Below are 19509 nucleotides of genomic sequence, written 5' to 3'. Positions count from 1 at the left end.
GCTTTTTTTTTTTTTTTTTTTTTTTTGCGGTACGCGGGCCTCTCACTGTTGTGGCCTCTCCCGTTTGCGGGGCACAGGCTCCAGACGCGCAGGCTCAGCGGCCATGGCTCACGGGCCCTGCCGCTCCGCGGCATGTGGGATCTTCCCGGACCGGGGCACGAACCCGTGTCCCCTGCACCGGCAGGGGGACTCTCAACCACTGCGCCACCAGGGAAGCCCTTGTGCTTTTAATGTTTGATAGTAGAGGGAAATAATGGTCTGGAAGGACTGTCCCAACTTTTACTTCCATCAACAGCAAGTGAGTGAGATTACTTCACTGTTTGTCCAACACTAGATATTATCAGTCCTTTAAAATTTTTTCTAATATAATAGGGAAAAAAAGATCTCAATTTCATTTTTATTCCCCTGATTACTGGTGAGGTTGCATGTATTGTATGTGTGTGTGTGTGCTTAAATCTTATATAGCCTTCCCTGTGACTTGTCTGATGCCCTCTCTTTATTTCGCTGATGGATTATCTTTTTGTAGGAGCTTCTGAATTAGGAGAATTAACTTTTCTCCATAATAAATATTGAAATTATTTTCTCTCAGTTGATCACTTGTTTTTCAACTTGGTTTATAAAGTCTTTTGCCACTTGAAAGTTTAAAACTATTTGTGTGGTTCAATTGCTCATTTTTTACTTTATGGCTTCCGGGTTCTGGGTGAGAGTCTAGCAAAAATCTATGCTTTTCTGTTCAGATAACATAATTAATACATGTTCAGTTTTTTTAAAAGTACATAAAAGCACTTGCCATACCTACATTCCACTCCCACCCCAACTGCATCACCCAGAAGTGTCCATTGTCAACATATTGGTGTACATGTTTCCAGTCTTGCTTTCCTTTTACAAAATTAATTATAAACTCTGTATTCTGCTTGGTAAGCTGTATTCTCACTTAATATACCTTGAGTATATGCCTGGTCATGATTCTTCTACATATCACATTTAATGGTTGTGTAGTTTACTGTCCTATGTATAGACAATAATTTATTAAATTAATTAATTCCCTAGTTTTAGATATACAAATTGCTTCCACATTTTCACTGTTACAAATAAGGCCAAAATAAGCATTCTTGCAAATAAATATTTGTGCATTCTGTTTATTTAGGGAAAGTTCTAAAAGAATTATGCCCAGGCTAAAGATGTTTGACCTGCATTTCCAAACTGCCTTCCAGGAAGGTCGTCCCAATTTACCCTCCCGACATGAATGTATGGATGAGCTATTTCTTATGCCACTCATCTGCACTGGGTGGGCATTAACTTTGAAAAATTGTTCCCCATTTTATTGGTTACTACTGATGTTAAACATTTTTTAATATGACTTTAGTTCTTTGTCTGTCCTGTGAATTGCACATTCATGCTCTTTGCTAATTTTGTGATAGCTGCCTTCTGCCTGTATCTTTTATCTAACCTCTTTAAATGTTAAGAAAAAGCATACTGTAACAGGCCATAACAATACTCTCAGTTTATCATTCATATTTTTACTTCGCACACAGGGTTTTCGGTGCACAAGTTTTGTCTTACATACTCAAATCTAATCTTTTCCTTTATAATTTTTTCTTTTGCAGTTATACCTGGAACACCTTCCCTTTCTTGAAATCAAATAAATTCTCACCTGCATTTTCTTCTAACCCTTTCACATTTTCATTTTTTACCCTTAACTCTTTAATCCACCTGGAATTTACCTTGGTGTATAATGGGAAATAAGAATCTGATATGGTACTTTTACCAGGGGGTGAAACTGTACCACTTATTGAATGAGCTTTGCTTTCCTTGCTGATTTGAAATGTCATCTTTATCACATACTAAATTTTTATGTATCAAGATTCTTTTTCTGGTGTTCTATCTTATTAAGTATCACGATACTTAATCATGTGGCTTTATGATATTTTTTATATCTGGCTAAACAAGTCCAGAGTAGGGCGTTTTAAAGTTCCCCAAATCACAATATATCCGTAGCAGCCTGCTTTGGTTTTATTCTAGGAAGGACAAAAACTTGAAGGAGCCACAGAAAGGTCTTTGGGTAAGTAAGTGATGATGGACCAGCATGGGTCCTACCAAGCCTGGAGCCTTCAATCATCTTATCTACTATGAGTGTTCTGGGAAGAACCGGACGGAAATCAAGGAGGAATTGAGGACGGCAGGACTGATGGTTCCAGAATCACAAAATCTGGGTAAGACTCAACCAGCACAAGCATAAACGCACTCACCTACCTATGCACATGGGGACAAGTGGCAAGGTTTCACTCTGGGAGGGGCAGCAAAGAGGGTGTAGAATATAGATTCTATTGCGCTGGTGCATATTTATTCCATGCTTGTGTTTGCTGGGCTGGAAAATTGTATTTACTTATTTACAAGGCAATACATGACTCACAAACCTTCCCTGCCACATAGGTTAGAGGTCAAGGTCACTCGTTGAATGGCCCTCTCCGTGGACCAGCAGACTTTGCTGGAGAAAAACAACCCAAGTCCCCACAGGCCTGAGAGTGGGTGCGAAGGTTCATTCTCAGCCTCCACAGAGGGGAACATGGGATTAGCTTCTTCTGTAACCGGGAGAGGACAGGAGTGGGGAGTTAGGGACAGCGGAGGCAGCTAGGGCAAGGAGCTGAACTCACACTTCTGCGGATTTTGATTTTGCTTTGTCTTGTTCCTACTCAACCTCACACCTCAAGGAGGTAATGATCACTTTCCCCTTTTCTCCCAGCCATCTCCCCTTCCCCTTTCTGGACTTCCCCCAATATGGCAGCTAGCTAGTTCGGGGGCTGGGGAGTTGTAGGAGTCCCCCACACCCTAGAATGTGAGGGACATTCTCCTTTTCTGTCCATAAGTTCTAAGACCATCTACTGTTGATCGGGGAAGGTAAGTCAACATCAACCGTCTATTTATATGGACTTCTCTTCCTTGCTCCTCCCATGTCTCGGACGGCCTCCACTTACTGTTCCGCAGGGATGTAGCCATCTACCAAAGGGCTGCACTCCACGCCGGCCACCTTGACATGGGAGGCGATGTCCCGGAATTCCAGGCCCAGGTTCTCCCCTCGGATGGTGACCTTGGTGCCCCCTTCCCGGGGGCCTGTCACTGGGATTATCTAGAAGGAGGAAGCACAGTAATCAGACACCAAGACAGCGTGATCCCCCACTGCTGATGGGGCAAGGGAGGGGCTGCTGCCTCTTTCCTATCTCCATCCCATTCCCTGAGTTGAGTCCAAGTCCACGAGGGCACCCAGGTCTGGGACTGTCAACGGGCAGGAGTTTCTGGTAGAATAGTCTGTGCCTGTGTATGGTTTTAGGAGCAGGGTTCAAAGCCCCTTGTTCCTCTTCGCATTTCACAGAAGAAGAGAGAGAACGTGATCTGCAGTGCTACTGGGTAATTCACAGAGAATCGGGATTAAAGCCTGCCAGCGTATGCTCGTGTTGGCTCCACTCTCAGAGAAAATGAACAAGCCTCCTATCGGCCCACACAGCCCTCCACACGATGGCATCCACCCATCTTTCAAGAGCCTCGTCAAAAGTCACTTCCCCATCACCAGATGTTCTCTCGGTTTCTCTCCACTGAGATTTCAGGACACTTTCTTTGTGCTCTTTTCACAGTAACGTTTGTGTCGGATTCCCCACCCTGCCGCCCCCCTAACCCCACCTCTTCAGATCCTGAGTCCCTGAGAGCAGGGATGGTGGTGCCTCCTTTCTCTGTGTGAACTTTCCAGTGATGGCACCATATTTTATTTCTTGAGTTGTAATTGTACTGAAAACCCCAACGATCCAAGCATCTTCCTGGAGTTAGAAAAGCCTTCGTCACTGCCCCTCTGCCTTCATTGTTTGGCTTGGTTTGTTTGGGTTTAATTTAGACTTTACCCTCATACACTTGCCCAAAATGACTGGCTTTCCCTCCGAAGACATCACTGTTGATGCTAAAAACCCATGACTGGAATGTTAGGATTCAACCACCCAGGGCCTGCTTTGAGGTGGCGGCTCAAAGTTCACGTGATCTAATTATTACCTCCCACAGCAGTGACCTTAGTGGCAGAAGACATTCCATGCCAGCCTCTCCTGGCATTTGACAGACCAGAGAAGGGCCCATTTCCTGTTCCTGGTGTCTCTGAACATCAACACCTGGATCTCGGCCAACGTCAATGGGATCACAATAGGAGAAGCCCAGGTAGGCTACCTCTTAATATTTCCTACTCTCTCCATCCCCCCAGGGTCACAAGTGGGCCGTTCCATCCTGGGGGGAGGGTGGAAGGTGGGGAAGGGAGTGACAGCTTTGCCGAGCCTTGTAGGCTATTCACCTACAAAGCTCAAGATACTTCCTGATTCTCACATATGCAGGTGTGCACATCTGTGAGTGTGAGGGTTCATGAGTGTGTGGGTTTGCACATGCACGTTCCCACTGCTGTGGAAAAAAAAATAGGTTCTTTGGAGACACAGGCTTGTTTCTGTGTGAGGGAGATAGACAGATAGAGGGGGGTGGGCAGCGGGAGTCCCTGTCCTTCCCAGATGCCTGCCCAACTAGTCCCCAAAGCGCCACTGGCACCTAGCAGCAACATCTGCATGATATTTCAGCCCTGGCTTGTCGTCCTGAAAAGGAAGTTTTATCTCTGGCCCAGTCCATGGTTCCCCAGGATCCCTGGAGGGCTGCTGCCAGTACGGAGCCAGTAAATAGCGTCCGTCGCAGGGAGGTTTGTTTAATTTGCCATCTCCTCCCTGTGATGTTTTTGGTCTCAGGCCAAGAAGAAAGCCAGTCCCACCATTTTCACCAGACACACCATTAGCAGTCCTGAGAGGCAGCCCCCTGGGGGATGGCTTCTTGCTACGGGGCTCTGAGGGTGGGGGCTGGCAGGAAAGGAGGGGGGCCCTCGTTCAGATGTGGCGCCAGAGGCATCCGCCTGCTCTCCTTCTCTAGATAATTCTGTAGGTAAAATACATAAGTATCTTTCCCCAGTCTGAGAATCACTGTTGAGATTCCTACCCATGCAGGAGACTGAAGTCGGGGCTGAATGAAGCTCTCGGCACCTGGAAAACCAGGAACGTGGAGGGTGAAGGTGCTGAAGCGGGGGGCACATCTAGAGGGCCACGCCCGAGAGGCTGCTTTGCTGGAGGAAGCTGCTTACTCACGAGTCAAGCTCCTTCCTGTTTTTACACATCCCCGGTGCGCATGCAGCATTTGTGAGGGAGGGTCGAGGGAATGTATGGGAGTGTTTGCCTTTGTGGTGGCAGAGGACAGCAATCCAGTAATCAAGAGGCTCGGCCTTCAGGGGCCCTTGATTTACACTTTGGTCAGAGTAAATCTGAGCATCGGTCTTTTCATATGGGAAAGGGTGATAATAACCTTGGCCTTGGCAGGCATCATGGGTTGAACTCCATATGTTGAAGTCCTAAACCCCAGCACCTCAGAATTGTGACCTTCTTTGGAGAAAGGGTCTTTATAGAGGTAGTCAAGTCAAAATGGGGTCATTCAGGTGGGTCCTAATCCAATAGGACTGATGTCCTCATAAAAAGAGGAAATTTGCAGAGACACACATGGCAGGAAGTCAATATGAAGAGGCACAGGAAGAAGACAGCCACCTACAAGCCAAGGAGAGAGGCCTGGAACGGACCCTTGCCTCACAGCCATTAGAAGGAACCAACCCTGCGACACCTTGATCTCAACTTCCAGCCTCCAGAACCGAGAGACAATACATTTCTGTCGTTTACGGCACTTCATTGCAGCAGCCCTAGGAAACCACACGGCAGGGTTGTTGTGAGGCCGGATGAAGTGAGGGATATGAGGCTATTTCACAAACTCTGAAGCACCACACAAATGTTCGGCCTGTGATTGTGCCCGCCGTTGTAAGGGTACCAGATATGGGTGTTTGTGAAAGTGCACAGAGCTGGATGCCCAGCGTCCCCTCACTACGGACGGACAGACTGAGCTTCCGTCTCATCTTCCCTCTGTCCCCCCGTGGCATTATTATCATCAGCATCAACCATGGCAAAGAGGCACCGAGCACGTGCGACGAGCGAAGCGCTGGGCCCCAGGTGCAGACGTGTCAGACGCCGTCCTGTAGCTGAGACATGCACGTCTTTCCCTTATTTTATGAGCGGAGCAAGGGATTCCAGCCCGGGTGCGGGGGACCTTAGAGGGTCTTCGTGCCGGGAGTGTGGAGGTGAAGACACCAGGGCAGTGATGGGCTTAGACACGGGATTTAAAAATGATTTTAATGTCAGTAATCAACGAGGAGGCGGAGGGTGATGAGATCCCCACGGGCTGGGCATGCAGCCAGGCATCTTGCATGGGATCGCTCATGTAATCCCTGTCACTCCCCTGTGAGGTGGACGCTTCGACCCAGGGCACGGGTGAGCAAGCTGAGGCCTGGAGATGGAGATGAAGTAGTCGCAGGGGACCCAACAATTACTTGGGATTAGCAAATGGAGCTGGGATTCAAACGCTGTTCTCTGTGATCCCCCGTCTGCCCCGCCCCTCACAGCTCCGCGTTCCACGGCCCGCGTCCCTCTGTCCCCCTGAACTGTGCTCCTGGTCCGTTCCTGCCACTTCACAGCTTTGGTCTGCTTTGTGTGAGTCCCGAGGCCTCTCCGCTTTGACCTGCTCCACCTCTCCGGGGCTGGGCTCCCCGCCCTTGACCCCAGGCAGCTTCCACCCACAGGCTGACTGCTTAATGAGGCCGCAGCCGATGGAGCTTCATGGCCTTGCCACCAGGACTCTTGGAGACAAGAAAGGGGTGTCGAGGACCGCGAGTCCTCTCGGACGCGGCTCACACGGAGACTCCATAGGACAGTCGAACCCTCTCTGCTCTCGACCTCCCTTGATGAGGGGAGGGCCTCTGAGCCAAGCCTAAAGCTGCTACGGATTTGCAGGGAAATGAGGATGCCCGCAGCCAGCTGGGCACCTGGTGGACACGGGGGTGACCGATTCCATGCCAGCCATGGCTCCCAGGGCCCCGCCCGTGGCAGGACAGGGCTCAGCGGCCCAGAGCGGGCCCAGCGGACCACGGCTTACCTCTGTGATGCGGGGATTCGTGCACTTGCTGTTGGTGCCCGACAGCTCCAGCCAGTGGCTCTCGTGGATGGGGCAGTGCTGCCGGAGGGTACACTGGCCCTGGCCCTGGCACCAGCCGCATTCGAAGTCCGGGTCCGCCTTGAGGCACAGCCCGCAGCTCTCACGCATGGCACCGCACTTGTAGAGGTGAACTGTGGGCAAAGGGCAAGGGGTGCTTGGAGGTGGGGGCAGGGGGCTGGGAGGGGCCCGGGAGTGCGGACCAGGAGGGCAGTGCTGGCCTAGATGATGGGACATGAGGCAGCCTTGTCCCCTACGCCCTCCGGATGCAGGGAAAGCCTGAGCAGAGGATGGTGGCTGGGCGGTGGAGCCTCCCTCAGTCCCTGGGGCCCTCCCTCCAGCCCGCGCTGCTCCCTCCACTGTACTCCCAGCAGCCGTCCCCCTGCGCCTCCTGTGCCGAGCAGTCACAGAGCAGTGAGGGCGCTGGGGAGGCGTGGAGAGCGGGCTTGGCTTGGGTGGGGGACGGAATGGCACTGCCCACCGATGGGAGTTGCTCCCCCCTCCCCGGCCTGCCCGGGCCCTCCTTCCGCACCTTTGTTCTGAGCTGGGTTATCAATGTTGAAGTGCCCGTTCCACACGACTGTCAGCTTCACCGGCAGGTTGTTGATCTCCATCCCTTCGTAGGAATACTGCAGCCAGGACCGGAAGGAAAGGAGAAAGCTGGGTCACAGAGATTTCTAGGGCGGGGGGGGCCAATGTTCGGCCTGGTGTCTGCAAGAGTGCACGGAGTCAAAGGCAGGCCAAGACTGTGCGTGCATGTGTGTGTAAGCACACATAAGCATGGGTGGGCAGGGTGGGGACGTGCATCTCAGGGGACCAGACCAGGGGGTCAAGAAGCTAAGGCGGGGAGATGCCAGGCCTGGGGGGACACCCATTTGGAACGTGGGTTCACAGAGCAGATTTGAGCAAGTGGCTTGGCCACCTTCTGCGGAGGCCTGTTCCTGCCAGCTGAGCTCTCCCCGGGAAGTTAGTGAGAGAGGGGCCTGCTCCCGCCCTGGCTGCCCAGGGGAACTTGCCAGTCCTCAATGGGATTTGGGAGCTTTAATTTCTAGGACATGTTCAGGGGAGGTGGGTGCTTTACCAGAGACCTGGCCAAGCCTGATCTGCAGGCAGGGAGAGTGGTTGCAGAGGGGAAGCAATGAAGGAGCGGCACTCTTCAGGGGATGAGTGGCTGAGGGTTAGCAGAGAAGAGGACTGGGTGAGAGCTCAGAGGTGAGGTGGGAAATCCTGAGGTCACCCTAGGGCATAAACCTGGGAATCTGGGTCAAGCCTCCAAAGGCTCCAAGACAGAGCAGGGGCCCCAGCTCCACAGCTGCCCATGGTGGGGCGGCAGGGAGCTGCCTCTAGGCCTCTGGGCCCCGCTTCCCTGCCGGGCTCTCCTCTAATGTTCCACCCAGCTGGGTCCATCCCACGGGGCTGCGGTGCTAAGGCGGGGAGGGGGGGATGTGGGAGGTACCTCTCAGGCAGCCCCCAGTATGCCCGCCCCCATCCGCCTTCTGACAGCAGGCATTCTCTATCCCCGGGGAAGGAGGGCAGGCAGCAGGAGCTTGGAACCTGCCCTGGGCAGCTTTTCCAATCCCTACCTGATGATTTTCTCATTATTCCACTAGATTCTGCCCACCACAGGGGGTGGGATGGAGGATCAGAGCTGAGACAGGTTTTCTGCAGAGGAGGGGCTGAGGATGGGCGATTTGTTGGAAGAGTTCAGTCCAGGAGACTTGGTCTGAAGTTGTGTTTGCAGAGCCAGTGGGCTTTTTTAACGCAGAGTTTAAGTTTGGTGGGGCTGGGCCGTGGGGATGCTTGTGGCTGTTGTGTCAGGCCACTGATGCCCCCTCCTTCACTGAGGGGAGGGCAGCACAGAAACTCGGGAATGCACCATCTGTGGAGGGTCTCAGGGCCTCTGCCTCTGTAGCTTATCCGTAGGGCTTCTAAAGGAGATGTTATCGTCTTAACCTGGGAAACTGCCCTATATTCCTGAATGACAGACCGTGCTCCATGATGAGCATGCTGTGACACTGTCCTCCTACAGAAACATAAGTAGGGTGTGTGTCCAGCCTTCTTCGGGCTCTAACCTAGCACACCAGAAGTTTTCACTAACTCCCTGGTGATGACGCCCAGGCCAGGGAGCCACATGTGGTGCCTGTCCCACAATGGCGGTGGTTTGCCTTGTACCACCCACACTCTCGTATAATCTCCCTCGAGACTGATGACATCTGGGCCAAGGCCAGGGTTTGGGCTGAGCCATAGAATAAAGCAAAGCTCCCTACCCCTGCAGAAACAACACTGGAGAATATTTTTTGATCATTCCATAACTCAGCTGGGGACTCATAAGCTTTTTGCCACGAAGCCCACTAGCCAACTCCCCAGAGATTTAAGTTTTTCGCGTCTGGGTGAGTCGTTCCAAGTCGTCGTGACTTTTCTCAAAAAAAACCCTCTTCCCCTCTCATGGTGGTCTATGGGCCACCTTCATCAGAGTCATGGGGGTGGGGCTGGGGATGAGGTCTACTAAATGCAGATTCCAAGGTCCCACCCAGACCTGCCGAACTAGAATCTCTGGAGACAGGAGCATTTCCAGTTAGGTACTCTGAGTCTGGTGCTGTGAAAGTTAGAGAATCGCTGCTCCTTGCCATCTGCTAGCAGCAGGGAGACAGAGGACAGCCAAGGGGGAAGTGTGTAGGGGGGGGTGGGGGGAGAACCCTTTCCAGACACCCCTTCCCATTTCCTCCTCTAGCCAAGCTCCACTGCCCCCATCCTTCCCGTCCCCTTCCTCCAAGGCCCCAGTGGGAGAAAGGTGGCAGGGGCCTGTGTCAGGCTGCTCCGACCTCTAGGAGGGATGCTGGTGGTGCCTAAATCGGCATCGAAGCCAGGCTCCTGCCTTTCAGGCCTGGGTCTGTCCAGGACCCAAAGTGGAAGCAGCAGGCAGCAACCAGGGGCGTGTTGGTCAAAGATCAAGAGAACCTTCAGGCCCCTCTCAGGAAGGACCTGAGATCCCCCCGAGATCAAGGCAAGACATACTGCCCACGTATGCATGGGAGTGTCTGCGTGCATGAACGTCTTTGCATGCGTACATGAACGTCTTCCCACGCATGCTGAAGTGAGAAGAGGTCTGTGCACATCCGTAGGATCTATGCATTCAGATGTGCGTGTGCATGTGAGCACACACGGGCACACACGTGTACTGCCATGTAGGGGCTCCGCAGTGACCGGCTGTGTGAATGTGGGCAGAGGATCCGAATCTCAGACTCCCCACGTGTAAAGTGGGAATTACACGCAGTGCGTACCTCACGGGATTGTTGGGAGGGTTCGAGATAACCATCCGATGCTCTGGGCACAGTGCCTGCTGCAGAGAATGAGCACCCAAATGTTATCGTGTATCTGAATCTATGTGTGTACACTTGGGGGTGCTGTGCAAAAATATACCTGTGTTCCCCGTGTTTATGTTTATGTGGAATAATAATAGCAGCACTTTCGAGTGTTTCTGCGCCAGACACTTGGTACACACGGAGATGGACGCATATGAGGACACTTATGTGCTCAGATGTGTGTGTGTGTGCACCCATTTTCTTTCTGAAGGAAAAATAAAAAAGGCTTTAAGGATCAAATATCCTGGGCATTGCTTCCTCTTTCTCCTCCTCATTCCTGAGATCTCAATTCTAAAATATTACAGAAATCATTAACCCCGGTGTTGCCCACCAACCCCTTGACCTCCCCCCTCTAGGGAGGTCACGCTCCTTCCTGGAGATGCCCTCTCTCCCCCTTGACCTGCATCCTGCAGGGGGAGGGGCGGACTGCTGGGGACCCTGGACCACTGGCTTGCATCCCCCACCATTCCCCACCTCTGCTCCACTTAGCATTTATATAGCCCTCTATGATCAGTGGGCAGTTGATCCGCACAAAGCCCAGAGCTGGGGGAAGAGTGTTTCAGGCTCCTATGGGCCAGGAGGTTAAGTGTCTCAGTCAAGGTCTGGCTCATCGTGGCCCAGCTCTTGGACGATGTTGCTCATCACCTGGGGAAAGAGTGAACCCCAGTTTCCCTACTTTCTAGAGCAAAGAGAAGACCTCTGTATAATTTGGACATGCTTCCCTCCAACCATTCCCTTGTCTGAGATTTTTTGCTGCAAAGTTCTATCATTCTATCACCAATGTAAGACACCAGTGTATGCTGTGTCCATCTCCAGGACCCCAGAGGCTCAGCAGACCCATTCCCAGCTGTGTTCCAGTAAAGCGGGAAGGGGGAAAATTTACCCCCTATCGGTCTCCCTGTCCTTGTTTTGCACGCAGTAAATTGGGGCACGACGAGAAACCATGGGGCCACTGCGGGTCGGTGGAAGATGGGCCTAGAGCCCTAGGGCCTCATGGCTGGCACTGTAGCCGGCCAGCTGTCCCCTGCGGCCCACTGACTCCCATGATTGCCAGTGGCTGAGGGGCGGGACTGGGCACTATTATTAGCAGCACTTGACATCTCCTGGAGCCTCTGTATAAAGGAGGCCACGAATACCCACAGCTGCTTCTAACCCTCCTCCAACTGCTGCCTGTGAGCTGCCCTGTTCTCTGCCAACAGGCCCCCGAGGGCTACAGTGATTGGCCCAGGGCCTGTCCCCAAATAGTGGGCTGGAAGTGACCTGCCTGTCCACCCAACCCTGTGTCACTCCATGCAGAATGCTCCTGTGTCTCTCTTTTCCTTCTCTGCTCTCCTCTGAGACCTCCTCTGCCACCAAAAATCAAGGGTGGTGCGGCGGGGTTGATTTCTCACAGGTCGTGAGACCCTGTCACTCACGAACTGTGTGACCTTGGGCGTGTCACTTACCCTTGGGGCAAGGGCGGGTTAACCTGGAAGTCAATGGAGACTCAGGGCCAGCTTCAGGGCCCTGCACTCACCCACATGGCCCTTCCTAAGGCCTGCCTGCATATCTCATTTGTATTGATGTATTTCATTCTTAAAGAAGGTCCCCCAAAGTATATAACTCTCAGCCCCACAAATCCAATCCTGCCCCTACTCTGGGCCTCCAGTTTCTCCTCTGCACAGTGAAGAAGAATGTGGGTTTCACATCGCTTGAAAATGTTACGAGTCTTTAAGTCTGTTAATCTCTGAGCATCTGGGTGCACAGAAATAGCCCAGAAAGAGAGAATGAGGGAGAGCAGAGGCGGGGCTGGGAAGGCCACGGGGCCGGCGGGGGAGCTGACAGGCAGGTGTGCAGGGATCAGGCGAAGGCTGTTGGCCGCAGGGGGCTGCTGACCCATTGTTGGTCCAGCATGGACCCAACCTGGATTTCTAAATACTGGGCAGGGTTTGTGCGGATCTACACAGCACAGCCCCGGGGGGCTCCTTCCTGTTCCAAGGCTCCTTTTGCAGGTGCCGGTCTGTCTCAGAAGCCTCGTGTGCTGGGAAACAGCCTCTGTGTGGCTCTACAGGCCGAGGTGTGCCTTTGTGGGCTCAGATGAGGCCCCCAGGTCAGCCCTGGTAGGAAGTCAGGACCCAGGGTTTCCAGAGCTGCTCTCAGGAAGGAGGATGGGCACGCCCTGTAAATACATCTGCCCACAAAGAGCGCTCAGCAGCCCCAAGGCGGGCCCCAAAGCCCCTTGCACCGCAGCCCCTGTTGGGTCACCACGACAGGGCCACACCTACAGGCAGACACTTGGTGGACTGGGCCGGGCTAGCAGGGTTAGAGGAAGCAGTTGTTGGGGGGAGCTGAGCGGTTCTGTGGGTGTTCGGGGAAGTCCTGCCGAGCGGAGCTGATGTGACCCTAGGAGAGCGCCCCGGCGGGTGGGCACACGGGGCGGGCACTCACGGAGGTGTTCTGGCACTGCACGCTGGAGCTGTTGAAGCGCAGGGCGGGCACCCTCTGCTCGCTGCCCTGGATGCTGAGGACGCACTCGTACCCGCGCTGCCCCGACTGCGGCTGGGGGAGGTTCTTGGCCTTGAGGGTGATGGGCTTGACCACCTCTACGGGCACCAGGATCTTGTCCACTCGCAGCAGCTGCGGGCAGTCCTGGGGACAGACAGTGAGGCTCAGGTCGGGCTGCGGGAGCCCCTGGTATCACCCAGATGTTCTCAGACTCCACCCTCTCCAGGACTCCCCACGCACGGCCCTCAGCGCTGCTGCCCACCCCCGACCACCGTGGAGGAGGCAGGGAGACTGAGCCACCCGGGTCCCGGCATCACCACCTTGAGGCCCCTCCTCACAGAGCTCGTCCCCTGCCCTCGTCAGCTTCTTTTTCAATGCGCTCCAGACCCTCCGGTCCAGACTCCCAGCGGTCCCTCCCATCTCAGCACCCTCCTCCCCTAGCAGACTGACCCTGCTGGCTGGGCGTCCTGTCCCTCTTTGGGCTGAAGACCGCTTTGCCTCAGTTCCAGGCTGCCAAGACCCGGGACAGAGGTGCCCAAGCGAGCAGCTACACAGTGACACAAAGCCCTGGTCCGAGGCTCTGGAATGTGAGTCTGGAAGGGGTGGAAGGACCTTCCATAAGGCATTTGGGAATGTTCTGAAATGAGCCCCAGAGACCTGTGAAATCCAGAAGCTTCTGACTGAGATCCGGGGATGGCCGGCCCCCAAAAACATGCCCCTCAGAGCAGGTACACTCTGAGTCCCCTCCAGCTGCTCGTCCCCGAGCCAAGGGGGACCCCTGAACACATTCGGGCATGGAGGAAATGAATCACTGGGCCCCTTTTCGCTGGGGCAATCAGCTCTGTCCAGGGAGGGCTGGGGGGAGAATGGGGTCAAATAAGGAGCACGGTGCTCTGCCCTGCTGGGAGGTGGGAGCTGGTGTGTGGCTGGATTCACAGGAGCTGCGTGGACAGGAGTGAGGCCCCGGGCAAGGCAGGTCCCACCAGCCCCAGATTCCTCCCCCTGTGGCACTGTTTGGGGCATGCCCACCAGACAGACAGCTTCTGGGCAGGTCGACGGACAAAAGCATGGCTCACACATCCTTTATGAGGACGCTGCCCTGTGGGCTCACTGCTGACTCTCAGGGGCCCCCCTGACCTCAGCCCTCTTCCCCAGCAAAGTAAGGCAGAAAGGAGGCCAGGGGAAGGGCAGATGGGAGGGGCCCCAGGCAATCAGGCACCCGGCGGCTGTCCCCCCCCGGGGTCTGAAAACAAACATGAGCCCCCCGGTCACTGAAAGCTGGAGGGAGAAGAGCTCTAGGGCTGCTGAGCTTCTGACGAGCTGTGGAACCCTGAGCTCATCACGCATCAATCCCCACTTTGAGACTCAGCTACCTCATCTGTCAATTGGGTGGCATCCAAGGCCCCATTCAGCTCTAACCAGTCCTGAGTCCATGATTTGGGTGGTCTCACCTCTGTTCTTCACCATTACCCTGTAGCCTTGCTTTAGGGAAACACCCCAGGCCCATTAAATGAATGCCCTCCTCTCCTCCAGGCTATCCACGCCTTTATCCTGAAGAACAGCTAGACGGGGGAGCAGCAGACCCAGCAATTCCACTTCTGAGTTTGCTCATCCAAAAGAGCTGAAAGCAGGGTCTCGAAGAGATACTTGATGCCCATATGCTCAGGGCAGCAGTACTCACACAGCCAAAAGGTGGAAGCAACGGAGGTGCCCTCGCAGGTGAATGGATAAGCGAAATGTGATACATACATGCAATGGAATACGATTCAGCCTTAAAAAGGAAGAGAATTTAAACACACGCTAAGTCATGGGTGAATCTTGAAAACATTATGCTGAGCCAGTTACTATAGGACAAACACCACAGGACTCCTCTCATAGGAGGTACCCAGGGTAGTCACATTCACAGAGACAGAAGGTAGAAGAGTGGTTTCTGGAGCACGAGAGAAGGGGGAGTTAGGGTTTAACGGGTGCAGAGTTTCAGTTGGGAAAGATGAACAGAGTTTTGGAGATGGATGGTGGTTATGGCTGTACCACAACGTGAATGTATATACTTATTGCCACTAAACTGTACACGTACAACTGGTTAAGATAGTAAATTTTATGATATGTGTATTTCGACGCAGTTTAAGATAAATAAAACAAAGAAGAGCAGCAGGGAGGCAGGCCAGCAGGAGGGGGAGGGGACAGAGGACACGGCCTGAACCCTGCCTGTGGCCTTGAGGCTCTAGATCGTGTGGGTCTCCAGGGACCTTGAGGTCCCACGTGGAGCGAGAATCTTATAGTTCCATCCCGTGCCCTTGCCTCTGCTGGCATCTCATCCCCCTGCTCCGGCAAGATGAGAACTCGGGACACGTAGAAGAAAAGAGCCATTTTGTGAAAAGGATGAAGCTCGGGCTGGAGAGGGAGATGTGTGGTGTTGGGGACTCAGGAGAGAAGACGGATGACAAGTGGGGAGCTGTGAGCCAGAGGGGCCGGGCCAGTCCTGACCCCGCTCTTCCCTCCCGCCGAAGACCTGGCAGCTGTCCCTCTCCTAAAGCATGCACAGCCTGACCTTGCCTCCTGCTACGAGCTGCGTCTAGGGTTGCATTGCGAGTAAGAGCAGAAGAGCTGGGATCTCTCATCCCCAAGTCCCACAGGAAAATACAGCAGCTCAAGAAAGGTACGCTGAGGGTGTCTGAATGTGAGAGTCCTCTGAACCAACCCAAGGGTCCCTTCTACTTTGCAAAGGAGAAACCAAGCCAGGGAGAGGAAAAATATTGGTTCAGTGTCAACAGATGTGCTGGCAGCTGAAGAACTCCCACGCCAACCCGCCATATTTCCTCCTCTTAAGGAAAGAGGCAAGTTCCTACTGGCAGTAGGACCACCTTAGGATGGGATGGTGGGCCAGGATTTCCCAGAGAGGAGCTGGGGGCCAGGGGGCTTCGAAACCCTCCTGTGGTGAGCTGGAACCTCGCCTAGGGGCTGGACCGATTCTGGTCCAGGATGGAAGCTAAGCCTCTCTCTTTCCCCCTGTAAGATTCTCACTGAGGCTTGTTATGAGTTCTCTAGTGAGTCCTGATTGCCAGTGGCCCCATAATGGCCTAGTTTGCATATAAAAAGGTTGGCCACTCTGAGACTAAGTTCATTAATAATAATTGGAGAGGCCCAGGGCTGGGCTGGACCCATTTTCCTCTGGTGGCACTGCTGACTGGACCCGGTGTCCCTCCTAATTGAAATGTAAAATGGCAATTTTTCCCTAGACAACAAGGCATAAAGGGACCACTGCCACCGTGCTGCCCCCTCCTCTCACCCCATCTCTCCAGACCCTGCCCAGCCTCATGCTGAGATCCCAGGTACAAAACCACCTCTGAGTCTGATGCTCGCAGGAAATTTCAGAGTGACTTCCACCTTTCTCCATGACTCTGAGGCCCTGTTTCCCAGCACTTCGGCCGTGGTCCTCACCTTTGCGCTTTCTTAACTAGAAAGAATGTGGTTTGGGAATCCCATACATAAGTGCAAGTCCATCTTCCTCCTGCTAGTTTGAGTCTTGAAAGGACTCAACATTGCTCGGCTTCACTACGAACGGGGATTAAAAACTCATCCTCTACAGGGTCATTTGGGGGAAGTCCATGAACTACCATGTATAACGCGTCTGGCACAGAGGGAGCAAGTGCTCAAAAAACGTTTGTTCTTTCCTCGTCCTTCCCCCTTGACTCAGGCTGCACCTGGTCCCTCAGCTACTCCCTTTTCCTACCTCGTTTCCCAAGGATCCGTCTCCCCTGCCCCCGCCTCTGTGTGCTTTTCCATAAACACCCATCAATTCTCATGGTCCAGCCTATCCACCCCTTCGAAGCTTCAGTGCCCAACAATTTCAACAGCTCTGAGTGCCCCAACACAACAGGAATGGCTAGGGAGTTCCCAGTTCTGTTCACTGCTCATCTAATGGCAGTCCCCTCTTCTGGAAGGTTCCGCGTGCTCTGAGACAGGACCTTCACCAGCCAGCCACGTGGCCTTGGGCACGTCCCCAAACCCTCTGAGTCTCCTCATCCATAAAATGAAGAGGCTGGTTTGGAATCCACGAATTTTATGGTCCCAATTCTAATATTAACCCAGTAGATGACCTGGGGCACATCCTCATATAACCCTTCTGAGGCTCAGTTTTCCCATCTTTAAAATGGGGGTAAACAATGCCTGCTAAACTAGCTCAAAGCGTGGTATTCAAAATATCGACCACTGCATGCTGGAGGAGGTGGGGGTCTTTGCAGGGTACGCTGGTCTCCTGAAAGTGCCATTTACCTACCAGGAGGGAAGTATTTTAATAACTGGTATATTGTGACCTGGCATAGTCATACAGGTGGGTATGGCTCTCATAGGTAGTGCGTGATACTGTTATTCTAGCTAACACAATTAACACGGTGCAAGGGGTACAAGGTTTCAACGCAGTGCATGTCCCACCACCTCCATCACCTTACACATATTTTGCCACGTGCTATCTTGTTTCATAGCACAACACATATAATCACCACCATGTCCATGAGAAAGAAATTAAGCACACCAGTTATCTCAGTTCCCACAGTGACCATGAGCAAAACACTCTCACCATCATCTTACTGACTTTTGTCCCCAGATGATGATCTAGCCCCCTTACAGAATTCCTTAAAAACATACTGCTCTTCTCTTTTCCAGGAAGATATTTCTCTGAACAATCATTTGAAAGGGCCAGCTCTTGGAGGGTAGAAAACACCTGCATTTAGCAAGATTATTTGGAGACAAATGCATACAATAAGAACCAGATTCGCTTGGAGTCTGTTTTGCCCGTGGCTATGTTCTGCAGTCCTGAGAATGGGCTGAGGTTGGGGAGAAGGGTGGCTTGAGGTACAAGAAGATCTTTAAATGTCTTGGCTTTCAGAAAGTGGCTCCAGCGGGCTCCAGGTCCATCGTCTAGCCCTGTGCATATTTTGGTTTCCACTGAAATGCACACAGAAGTAAAGACAGCACCGCTAATTGCAGGGGGAGTATCAACATATGAGAGCAAAAAAGATGCCTTTCCATCTACCACGTCCAGCATGTCGGTGGCTGCTTTATACAGAGGTTTCATTGCATATTTAAATAATTGAACACGACATAAAGAATGCTGCCCAGCTGGGAGAGGAAAAGCTGCCTTCAGGGCTGGTGCTTCCTTGGGAGGGGGTGGTGGGCTGTGGATTTACAGTCCCTAGTGTGTTTACAAGATGAGGGCTCTAATTCTCTCAGTTGTTACCGCAAGGCTGAGGGGAGCTGGGTAGGGGCAGTACGGAGGGGCAGCTAAGGGATAAGTAAATTGCAGTTCACCCCTCCCGCCATGTCACCTCAGCCCCCATCAATTCCAAAGACAAGTTAGCACTAGTTGCAACCAACCCCCAAAATTTACACTCACCTTCTCAGACCCATGGTGCCCAGTACAAAAATGCAATGCACCATGTATTTTCTTTGCTGTTCCCCAAGTTTATGCCATTAACGTGATCTACGATGGGCTGGTTTATGGAGAGAGCAAAGTAATAACACAAAAAGGAAATACCCATAATCTTAGGTGGGGGAAGGGCAGATGAGTGCCGAGATGGCAACCCAGTAATGGAATACCTGCGCACAGGGGTTTGGCTTTGTTTTCTCAAAGGAGGCTGAAGGGCATGGCAAGGGTGCTTTTGTTCCCTCCGGTTGGATCCCAGAGGACGGTAAGAAGGGGAGCTGAATCGCTGACAAGGTGGGCTGGCCTGATCTCCTTCAAGTCCAGTTGGGGATAAATGCCCTTGGCCTGCCCTGTCTCTGGGCATGGGGCTTATTTCAGCAGCTGTCCCGGGGCCCGGACTTCCCCTGCTTTGCCAGCGCTTGAGTCCCAGGGAGGACTGACCTTGGGATCAGCAGATTTCCTGATACCCGTCCTGGCAACAGATTCAACTCAGTGGTATCGGGGTGGTAGGGGATTTGGGGAGAAACTTTCAAGCACAGCTTTGGAAATCAAATAGAATTCATTTTGCCTCTTCTGATCTTACAATTGTTCTCCGGAGTAAACACTCTGGTTGAACTTCAAGAAGAGAGGGGCTGCAGGAACTTCCTCTTTGAGCCTGTATTTAATGCGCCAGATGTGCCTCGGCTTCCTTGCAAAGCCCATCCCGCCTGGAGTCCAGAGAATGCAGCTTCAGCCGCAGCTCACTTTGCTTTTCAGTTTAGATGAGAAATAACAGCAAAATAGTCCAGCGAGGATAAATTCTCGTCAATGGATTGGCTTTTCCACGGAAGTTCGCCTTTGTTCGCCAAGGATCACTGTTATTAAGTGTGTGGGCCTGATGGGGGGCTCAGGTCACCCAGCAGAGGAGCCTGGGGATTCCAAAGCCACTGGGAGACCAGTGGTCTCTCCCGCCTGGTGGAGGTGAGAGTGTGGCCCTGTTCATGGCTGCCCCGGTGAAAGTCCATTCCAGTGGGAAGCAAGGAGTCTCGGCTGATACTGGGAGAACAGGACTGAAAGGACTCTGTGGTCCCACTTCAGCCTCCCCTCGCCTTCCTCTCCCTCTTCTCTTTGGTACCCAGGATCTGGCAGCAGATCTAAAGACCCAGGGTT

The 19509-nt window shown here is 52.8% G+C and overlaps 1 protein-coding gene across 1 annotated transcript in view; it reads right to left on the bottom strand.

The window, feature by feature from the left end:
- Positions 1-19509, bottom strand: part of PLXNA4 (plexin A4) — a 380029-nt gene that overhangs the window by 65469 nt on the left and 295051 nt on the right. Inside the window, exons 9-12 of the mRNA XM_022580815.2 lie at positions 12879-13079; positions 7622-7718; positions 7033-7223; positions 2976-3127 (exon numbers count right to left, since the gene is read on the bottom strand). Of these exons, the coding sequence (XP_022436523.2) occupies positions 2976-3127; positions 7033-7223; positions 7622-7718; positions 12879-13079 (641 nt within the window). The remainder of the gene's footprint in view (positions 1-2975; positions 3128-7032; positions 7224-7621; positions 7719-12878; positions 13080-19509) is intronic.

Source organism: Delphinapterus leucas, chromosome 9 (genome assembly GCF_059928025.1).
Source record: "Delphinapterus leucas isolate spDelLeu-1000000601 "Yukka" chromosome 9, BTC_Dleu_Yukka2, whole genome shotgun sequence".
Taxonomy (NCBI): Eukaryota; Metazoa; Chordata; class Mammalia; order Artiodactyla; family Monodontidae; genus Delphinapterus; species Delphinapterus leucas.
Note: the sequence above shows the minus strand (reverse complement) of the source record. Positions and strands in the feature narration are given on the sequence as shown.